The sequence below is a fragment of the Caretta caretta genome, chromosome 9 (assembly GCF_965140235.1).
Source record: "Caretta caretta isolate rCarCar2 chromosome 9, rCarCar1.hap1, whole genome shotgun sequence".
Lineage (NCBI taxonomy): Eukaryota > Metazoa > Chordata > Testudines > Cheloniidae > Caretta > Caretta caretta.
Genome location: NC_134214.1, coordinates 6062776 through 6072755, shown reverse-complemented (window position 1 = coordinate 6072755; position 9980 = coordinate 6062776). Strand labels below are relative to the sequence as shown.

Genomic DNA, 9980 nt, shown 5'->3' with positions numbered 1-9980 from the left:
AACAATTTCTGAATTTTATTTTTAGTAAAAATTTAGATCCTAGATGGATACAGCATCTGAAAAACAAAAACATCAGGTTAGATCTTGTTACTAAACTAAAATGTTAACACACATTTCTAATTAATCATTCTCTAAATACCCATGCAGATAGCTAGGAGTCTGCATAGAGAATTCTTTGACAGGTTACTGGTCTAGTGGATGGAGGGAAGCGGTAGGTGTGCTATCTTGATTTTAGTAAGGCTTCTGATACGGTGCCACCTGACATTCTCATTAGCAAAGGAGAAAAATGAGGTCTATACAAAATTACTGTAAGCTGGTGCACAACTGGCTGAGACCATTCTCAAAGAGTAGTTACCAATGGTTCATTATCAAACAGGGATGTGGTATTTGGGGGTGGGGTCACGCAGGGGCCTGGTACTAGTCAATATTTTCATTAATGATTTGGATAATAGATTACCCAAATAAATATGCTTATATAATTTGCAGGTGACTCCAAGATCTAACTATAATGGTAGATAAGCTCCGGAATAGGCTTACAAGGCAGGATGTGGAAGCCGCACCATTGGAGGCTTTTAAAACAGGTTGGCCAAACACCTGTTAGGAATGGTCTAAATTCTCTTGGTTCTGCCAGAGCAGGGGGCTGGACTAGATGACCTCTCAAGATTCCTTCCAGCCCTACATTTCCTGAAGTAGTGATGATTCCACATCAGGGGTGGGCAAATGTTTTGGCCCGAGGGCCACATCTGGGAATAAAAATTGTATGGCGGGCCATGAATGCTCACGAAATTGGGGCTGGGGTGTGGGAGGGGGTGAGGGCTCTGGCTGGGGTTGGGGCCAGAAATGAGGAGTTCAGGGTGCAGGAGGGTGCTCTGAGCTGGGGAGGGTGAGTGGGAAGGGGTGCAGGCTCCATCTGGGGGTGCAGGCTCTGGGGGGGGGCTAGGGATGAGGGGTTTGGCGTGCAGTAGGGTGCTCTGGAGGGGGATATGGGCTGGGGAGTGGGAAGAGGCTCAGGGGTGCAGGCTCCGAGCAGTGCTTACCTCAAGTGGCTTCCGGAAGTGGCGGCATGTCCCTTCTCTGACTTCTAGGTGGAAGCGCTGCCCCATCCGCAGGCACCACCCCTGCAGCTCCCATTGGCTGTGGTTCCTGGCCAATGGGAACTGCAGGGCGGCACTTGGGGTGGGGGCAGCTTGCAGGCCCATGGCTGCCCCTAAGGGTAAGGGCTGGAGGTAGGCAATGCCGCTGCTTCCGGGAGCCGTGTGGAGCGGCCTGACGCTGCTCCCTGGGGCAGGCAAGCCCCAGACCCTGCTACCCAGTGGGAGCTCAAGGGCTGAATTAAAATGGCTGGCGGGCCGGATTTGGCCTGTGGGCTGTAGTTTGCCCACCCCTGTTCTACATGGAAGAATGAAAGAGCACAGAACATGGCTCAGTCTTTGGCAAGTGCTCTTTGCAGGGGTAGCCCATGCACAATCTTCGAACCTAGCTGGGGGAATGAGAGGATAACTGCTCTCTTTTGCCCAGCTGCAATGAAGGATAGTACTTGTGCTCCTCCTACAGTGGTTTTTCTACAGGATAATGAAAGCTGAGCAGGGTCACATCTCACTCTGATACTGTTCTTGACAATATCATTAGGATGACAGTGTGTACAGGAGCAACAGTTTGAGTGGTGAGAGACAGCCAGCCAAGGAGGAGGTTATCCTGGAGGTGCATGGGTAACAGCACATGTGAGTTTTGGGTCCATGACTGGACTTGGGAGAGATTCATTTAGTCCTCAGCCAGAAGCAGGGCTGATATGGTGAGGGCATTTGGGGAAGATAAGGGAAAGAAAAATAAAGACCCCAGAACACCCTGACCCAAATAAAAGGGAGAGTGGACCAGGAGACTCGGGAGAGAGGAGAAGAAAGAATTAGATGTACAAAGTTTGAGGGAGAGGGAAAAGAAAGCAAGAGTAAATAATCTTTGAGGGGTGATTACAGTGAAGTTAAACCTTTCCCATTGCCAGAGTACAGGTCCCAACATGCACCTATGACAGGCCCTGTGGAAGATGCACACTGGAAACAGGGGAAAGGGAATTTTTGTATATTTCCCCTCCACCAATGTAACATTTTCTCAGTGTTCTTTGAAAATCTTATATCCCAAAAGGTATAATTTAGTTAAAATAAAATTATCACTATAGGTTCAAAGCTGTTAGGAAAAACTACTCACCACTCTGATTCTGTGCCCAATGGCCTTGGCAGGAAGGTTGGACCGGAACTTGGCACGAACCATGCCACTGTTTCCATGGGCACGTGTTACTTTCCCCCAGATCACTCGTGTTCTGTTGGGCTTCCCACCAGGAGTCACGGTATTGCTAACAAACAGAAGACTGTTAACTCCTGGGCATTCCACTCCAAACCAAGTGACGGTCTACTTAAAGCAACAGTGGCAGGTTAAAAACATCATCTTTTAAAAGAAGTTTCATTCCCTCTATTGTCATGGCTCCCTTGGAACGGTCAAACTCAAAGTTTAGAAACATTTATTTGATCACTCATAATGCAGATTTGCTTTCATCCACGCTGGGAGAAACGCACATTTTGAAGAGATTTTTTGGTGATCTCATTAGCGTGAGGTTGTGATGTTTGGATTGCAAATACAGTAGGGCAATGGGTTTAAACCCAAATATAAAAGCACGAAAACATGTCTGTACATTTGCCCCATCAAGTTGTGGGCGAACCTAACAGTGTCCCTTTACAAAACATCCTTCAAGCAACAGTATTCTACCTGGCTTATATGAAGTCAGTAATTTACAGAATTAAATCAAACTAAATAGATATAAGCCAGTTGGCAAACTTGTTGAGTTGTGTCCACACAGAGATTTGCACCAGTTTAAACTAAATCAATTAGTTAAACCAGTGCAAGTTTTGTGTGTAGATTAGCCTCCTATCTTAGATTTACCTTTCAGAACTGCTATGTCTGGGATTTGCAGGCTTCAATCACTCCCCCCTGATCCATTCCAAACACTGTATCTATTTCCAGTACTGGTACTAACTGGGGAAAGTATTCTGCCTAGTGATTTATTGGATGATTTGCAAATAACTAGAATATATATTCACGCAAACAATATTACACATTAGAATTCTTGATTATCACTACAAAAGGTTTTTTTCCTCTTCTGCTGGTAATAGCTCACCTTAACTGATGACTTTCGTTAGTGTGTACAACACCACCCATTGTTTCATGTTCTCTGTGTGTGTATATATATATATATCTATCTTCCTACTGACAGGTTTCAGAGGAACAGCCGTGTTAGTCTGTATTCGCAAAAAGAAAAGGAGTACTTGTGGCACCTTAGAGACTAACCAATTTATTTGAGCATGAGCTTTCGTGAGCTACAGCTCACTTCATCAGATGTTGAAGTGAGCTGTAGCTCACGAAAGCTCATGCTCAAATAAATTGGTTAGTCTCTAAGGTGCCACAAGTACTCCTTATCTTCCTACTGTATTTTCCACTGCATGCATCCGATGAAGTGGGTTTTAGCCCACGAAAGCTTATGCTCAAATAAATGGGTTAGTCTCTAAGGTGCCACAAGTACTCCTTTTCTTTTTGCAGATACAGACTAACACGGCTGCTATCAATAACCTTAGTGTTCACTAGCTTTAAATTCACATATTAACAATCTAAACCACTGGGAGCACAGCTTAAAGCCATATGCAACGGTAATTACAATTCACATCATGTAATAAGACTCTAACCTATCCCCAGACCACCGGCAAGAAAAATCAAAACCCTCACATGGTCCAACCCACTTCTGTTAAAACACAAGAAGAGAAATGCTTCACTCTGTGTGTCTGGCAAACTATCAAAGGGGAGAAGAGGGCTTCCCACTAAGCATGCCCTGATTCCCTCAATCCTTTTAGATGTATTAATGTAGAAGTTATCAGTTTGAGTGACTCCTGTGACTTTAACTGTAGAGGAAAAGGAGAGGTTTCTAAGATGTCCAGGTCCAAATCAGAACCTTGAATTGCACTCAGAAACATAATAAAAGCCAGAATGGTCTCTGGAGCACAGGGAAAAAGCACTCGCTGTTTGAAATATTCTAAATGGGAAACCACATTCTGCACTAGCTGTGCCTTAAACCAGTGGTTTCAACCTTTTTTCATTTATGGACCCCCCTAAAAAATTGCAAATGGAGGTGTAGACCCCTTTGGAAATCTTAGACATAGTCTGTGGACTCCCAGGGGTCCGTGGGACCACAGATTGAAAACCACAGTTCTATGGTAACACCTTTTTGTGGACCCCTCACACATAGTCTGCAGACCCTCAGGGGTTCGAGCACAGGATGAAAATCACTGCCTTAAAGTAATCTAATCAGGAAATAACAAAAGCACAGATATCTGCATCAAGGTCCACATCAATAGAAAAATTCAACCTGCTATGCAAGTAGAGAAGGGAATAACCACAAATGTATCAAACCTACAGTACTTCTGGGGCATCCATCAGCATAGTAACAGCAGCAGCAATGATGGTGATCAGTTATATGCACTCCCAGAAGCAGATGAGGATTGATTAAATCCCTTCAGGTTACAAAGCAAACCCTCACTGAAGGGGATGATATTAATTCTGTCACTTAAAGCACTGAAGTACAACAGTGAAGGACACTTCAGTCCAGTCCATTACTGATTTGACTTCAGTTCACACCAGTATCCTGGAGGCGAGAAGACTCATGTCCAACCCATCACTCTTACCAGAACCATTAGTCTTCTAACCCAGCATTTCTACAAGAGCAATCATACTGATGTTTAACACATTATCATTTAATAACTGAATTAATTTGGTACCTAGAATTGTGAAAGTGAAAACTAAATCCCCAAAACTGAACCCTGTCTTGCACGATTCTACTTGGCCATTTTGTTTGTTTCACCATTATCATGGCAACAGGTATGCAAATACATTTATTGTGGCCTGATCAATTTTTAAGACAATTTTTACAAGTCCTATTTGGCATAACAACAAGGAGTTCAGCTACTTACTTTTTAGCTTTGTATACATAGGCGCATCTCTTGCCCAAGTAGAATTCAGTCTCATCACGGGCATAAACTCCATCAATTTTCAGAAGGGCAGTGTGCTCCCTCTGATTTCGGAGGCCACGCTTATAGCCAGCAAAAATGGCTTTGGACCACAGTCTAGGAAATATTGAGCACATTAATGAATCACCAACCACTAAAGCGTACTGCAAGTGAATACGTTTTCTGAACAAAACTTTCTGAAATAATTAGATATCATGCTAGTAGAAAGCATACAGGGGAAAAAGGAACAGTGCTTCACTTGAGCAAATACCCCCACATTCACAAAGTGCAGCTTCTTTAGCACAAGACATCAATTATAAAAATCCTGCACTAGCCTTCTCCTTCCTTCCTTTTTTGTACTAGAACCATTTCTAAAAAACGTTATTTTCATTTTTTTAAACACACAAACACTTGTTCCAACATCCCAAAGGGATAGACAGTATATTCCATACATGGAGAAATAGATTAAGAACTTGGGGCCTGCTATCCCACAAAAGTCACCATGTCAAATAACTTAGTTAAAATGTTCTCTTTCAACATGGTTAAATCATAACTGCATCCCAGCATCAACGGGTGGGAGAGAACATAATCGTGTCCGCTGTGACCAGTCCAAGTCTTTAGCACAATTCAGGACACTTAAAATATGTTTAAGGTCTTCAATATTGATAAATGCAATAATACACATTGGAAAACATAACCCCAACTATCATATAAGATGGGGTCAAAATTTGCTGGAACCACTCAAGGAATAGATCTTGGAGTCATTGTGGATAGTTCTCTGAAAACATCCACTCAATGTGCAGCAGCAGTCAAAAAAGCAAAATGTTGGGAATCATTAGGAAAGGGACAGATAGTAAGACAGAAAATATCACATTTCCTCTATATAAAACCATGATAAGCCCACATCTTGAATGCTGTGTGCAGATCTGGTCACCCCATCTCAAAAGGTATATATATTGGAATTGGAAAATGTACAGAAAAAAGCAACAAAAATGATTGGGGGATGGAACAGCTGAGGAGAGACTAACAAAACAGGATTTTTCAGCTTGGAAAAGAGATGACTAAGGGGGGGATATGATAGAGGTCTATAAAATTGTGATTGGTGTGGAAAAATTAAATAAGGAAGTGTTATTTACTCCTCCTCATGACACAAGAGCTAGGGGTCACCAAATGAAATTAATAGGTAGCAAGTTTAAAACAAACAAAGGGAAAACAAAGGTTCTTTACACAACCTGTGGAACTCTTTGCCAGAGGATGTTGTAAAGGCCAAAATTTATAACAGGATCTCAAAAAAGGAACTACCTAAGTTCATGGAGGATAGGTCCATCAATGGCTATTAGCCAAGATGGGCAAAGATGCAAAACCATGCTCTGAAGCGTCCAGTCTGTTTGCCACAAGCTGGGAATGGGAGACACAGGATGGATCACTTGATGATTACCTGTTCTGTTCATTCCTTCTGAAGCTCTTGGTATCAGCCACTGTCAAAAGACAGGATACTGGGCTAGACAGACCATTGGTCTGATCCAGTATGGTCGGTTTTATGTTGAGAAACTATGTTTAAGCAATTATACTATAAAGGGGTTTCTTAACTTAGTTACTTTTAAAGTAGAGATATGTCCAGGCTACACTTAACTCCATAACCAAACTGTAACACAGGTAATTGCATATGCAGTTTGCATCCATGAACAAGACAAGTAGTTTCCAACTGTAACACAATCAGCAGGTTGCAATCAGATTCTAACAACTCTTGACGCACAGACAGGCCCAATTACTATGTCCGTGTGACCTAATTATCCAGTCCTTCTTCCTCGGTCTGTGCAGAGCACTCTGCGAACTGCAGTGCGCTGTGCAGCAGCATGGGATAAGCGTCAAGATGTCTAAGAACATACTGATCCAGACACAACTGTGCAGTGTAACAGGCCGGGCAAGATTTTCTAGCTGACAGATGTTTGGGACGGGAAGAATAGTATCGATCATGACAACCACATCACAACGGAGGGTCAGAGCTTAGTGAGGTTTAACACAACACGCTCTACAGCTGAGATGGGGCTAGGGAGAGGAAATGTGTGTGATTTATGAAGCCCGCCCCCCCAGCCAGTGTAACGTGTCCAGCGACAATGAAGGAAGTTTTCAGAGCCCATCGCTCACCTTCCAGACATGGTGTCGTCCTGAAGTCCTGCTCCCAGCAGGCCTGCGAAGCACAAAAAGACTTTAGCCGCCACACTCGGGAATTTAGCACCAAGCGGCTGTATGACCCCCCCCCCGCGGCGGCCGGCACGTCCCTCGGGATCCCAGGCTCCCCCACTAGGCGGCTGGAGAGGGGAGCAGCACCAGGGGCCCCCAGCTAGAGCCCGGCCAGTTGAGGGGGGAACCCAGCTCTGCACCGGCCGCCTACGTTAGCCAGGCCAGGCCCCCACCCCGCGGGCCTTATCAGGGCAGCAGCCCCGCGACGTCCAGTCAAGCCCCCCGGGCCCCTCTCGGGCGAGTGAGAGCCGGGAGGCGCCGGGTTCGGAGCCGGCTCAGCCCAGGGCCTAGCACCATCCGCCCCGCATCGGCTTCATCCCGCCGCCTGCCCGCTCCACGCGCCCCCCGCTCCACAGCCCGGCCCCCGCCACACCTGCCCCCGCCCCACGGTGGAGGGAGAAGGCCGCTTCACCAGCCGCGGGACCTCCGCTCCCGGACTCACCCCCGCGCCCCCGACCCAAGATGGCGGCGAAAGGGAGAGCGGCCGCCAAGCACGCCGGGATATGAAATCGCAAGGACCCTTTAGGCGACCCTAATACTGCCTGACTAGAAAACGCTCGGTGGAAGGGTGACTAGACTCCAGCGACGGCCCCTCCATCCCTCTCTGCCCCTTTCTCCATAGGCAAAAACCCTGCGAGGGCGTGGTTGAGCGGCTATGCCTGACAGGCACCCGCTAAAAAACAATCTGGAGGATAGGCCCCCTGAGTTTGGTGGTTGCTATGGAGACCAGCTCTGTCCAGCCTGAGGCCTCTGTGTGAGTCTCTCCTGATTGTCGCTGATAATAGACCCCCCCAGTGGGGGGAGGGGAGAGAGCATCCCAGTGCAGGGCCCCCCCGGGTGGAGGGCTGTGGGGCCCCTGGAGCTAGAGAGCGGGCAGCCCACCGGGAGCATGTCGAAGCCCCTTGCGGGGGGGGGGGGGGGGCATGGGGTCCCCCATGCTGCCCCTGGCCCCAGGGAGCACAAAGGCCTGTAGACCTCAGGCTCAGACCAGCCAAGCCGACCCCTCCTGTTGAGTGCCCACGCGGGCAGTCGTTTCTCCCCCGCCCTGGGGCTGCCCATGCCACGGCCATGGTGGGTGCAACTCCCACTCCCCCGCCGTTAAACACAGCCTGGAAACCTCGGGGATGGGTTAACAACGTACAGAAACCAGGCACCAGTAATGGAATGAACTGGAAAGGGGGCAAAGTGCAGCCGAGCCGAGGCAGTCCCAGCCGCGGGCAGGCCACGGTTACGATGGACAAACGGGCAACCGCGGAGGATTAAACCCCAACTGGCCGGTTTTAAAAAGAGGCCTTTAACCCAGCGAAGAGAAGCAACTAACAGCGGCTGGGTTGAGGGGCAGCTGGGGGGTGTAATACAAACAAGTGCAATAAGATGTGCATGAGCCATCACGCTGATCACTCTGCTTGTGTGTTGTGCCCGCAGCCCTACCTCTGTGTTTGGTCTTTTTTTTTGGCGGTGAGCTCTTTGGAGAAGAGACTGTGTCTTCCTATGCACTGGGACAGCCCCTGGTGCTTCTTCAATGCTACTGTAATAGTAAATAACTTTAAAATTTACTTTTAATCCTTTGTTTAGATCTGGATTGAGGATTTGGGATTCATTGGAACAAAAGGTTTCAGAGTAACAGCCGTGTTAGTCTGTATTCGCAAAAAGAAAATCATCGGATGAAGTGAGCTGTAGCTCACGAAAGCTCATGCTCAAATAAATTGGTTAGTCTCTAAGGTGCCACAAGTCCTCCTTTTCTTATTGGAACAAAAGCACATTCTTAAGTGTTTTCCTGAATAGGAATGGACTTAAGCATGTGCTCAGCTGTTTTCTAGAATCAGGGCCTTGTCTCTGACATCTATCATTTCCCCCATGCAGCTAATGCTATTGTATTAGTGTAAAATTATGAATTCGTGTAAAATTTTGAAAAGTGCCATAAGTGACTTAGCAGCCTAAACTCCATTTTCAGAAGTGACTTTTGCTGAAAGTTTGGCTCCTAAGTGACTAAGTCACTTTTGAAAATTTGATTTAGGCTCCCAAGTAGCTCACATGCTTTGAAAATGTTAACCAACTCTATGATAGACCCCTCACTCCTGGGGGCTGAGGGTTCAATCTGAGAAGGTGCTGAGCCCTCTGGCTTTGATGCAGTAAAGTACTTAAACACTCAGCACTTTGCAAGATTTAGCACTATTAATGACATTTTAAAAAAAAGCACTGGAGGAACTGTTTCAGGCATCTGATAATATGATGTACTGTAGAGCACATTTGCCAGCTTTGACTGTGTTCACAACTGCTCCCACATAGGGAACATGAAAATCAGTGATGTTCCCTTTGCCAAATCCTACTTATTTTGTCAGCATCAGTAGGTTGAGCCCTAGAACCACTGTATCTTGGAGAGGATCCAGTGTGGTGAGGTCCAACTATGCTGAAAATGCTTGCCTCTGTGTTAGCATGCCCTGATAATATGATTCCTGCAAGAGTTCGCAGCCACTGAACTCCAGGTCAGCTGCTGCTCCTGGATTCCCTTCACAGGGTTCTATATTAGAGATGGAGCAAGGAAGTTAATGCTGAAGGAATTTGTATTAATTATTCTTATTTTAACAGCACCAAAAAGCATGCTAGATTCCTCTCTGTACAGCCAAAGGATGTGATCCCTGCCTTTACAAACTTAACTTACCTGAAAAATCCCACAGGTTTCCAAGGGGGTTG

At 46.3% G+C, this 9980-nt stretch overlaps 2 protein-coding genes across 5 annotated transcripts in view; one reads left to right on the top strand and one right to left on the bottom strand.

The window, feature by feature from the left end:
• Positions 1-7811, bottom strand: RPL35A (ribosomal protein L35a). 2 transcript variants are annotated; one of them, XM_048864693.1, is made up of 5 exons: positions 7729-7811; positions 7191-7233; positions 5007-5159; positions 2203-2347; positions 1-56 (listed from the first exon to the last, which is right to left on the bottom strand). In XM_048864693.1, exons 2-5 carry the CDS (start codon positions 7199-7201, stop codon positions 33-35), a joined length of 333 nt encoding a protein of 110 aa, XP_048720650.1. In that variant the 5' UTR covers positions 7202-7233; positions 7729-7811; the 3' UTR covers positions 1-32. The 2 variants fall into 2 exon arrangements, with proteins under 2 accessions (XP_048720650.1, XP_048720651.1); XM_048864694.2 differs by having other exon boundaries at positions 7660-7756.
• Positions 7812-7886: 75 nt separating this feature from the next.
• The window catches only part of DRC9 (dynein regulatory complex subunit 9), a 38558-nt gene continuing 36464 nt past the window's right edge, over positions 7887-9980 (top strand). For 2 of the 3 annotated variants that reach the window (XM_048864676.2, XM_048864674.2), the window contains exon 1: positions 7887-8040. In XM_048864676.2, the coding sequence (XP_048720633.1) occupies positions 8006-8040 (35 nt within the window). In that variant the 5' untranslated portion in view covers positions 7887-8005. The remainder of the gene's footprint in view (positions 8041-9980) is intronic. The other variant, XM_048864677.2, reaches the window with a different exon arrangement.

Excerpts from the sequence above, each read along its gene's own strand:
- RPL35A (XM_048864693.1), bottom strand. Across the intron at positions 2,348-5,006 it reads TATGTATACAAAGCTAAAAA|CAATACCGTGACTCCTGGTG; the intron begins GTAAGTAGCTGA and ends TCTGTTTGTTAG. Across the intron at positions 57-2,202 it reads TTGGGCACAGAATCAGAGTG|ATGCTGTATCCATCTAGGAT; the intron begins GTGAGTAGTTTT and ends TTTGTTTTTCAG.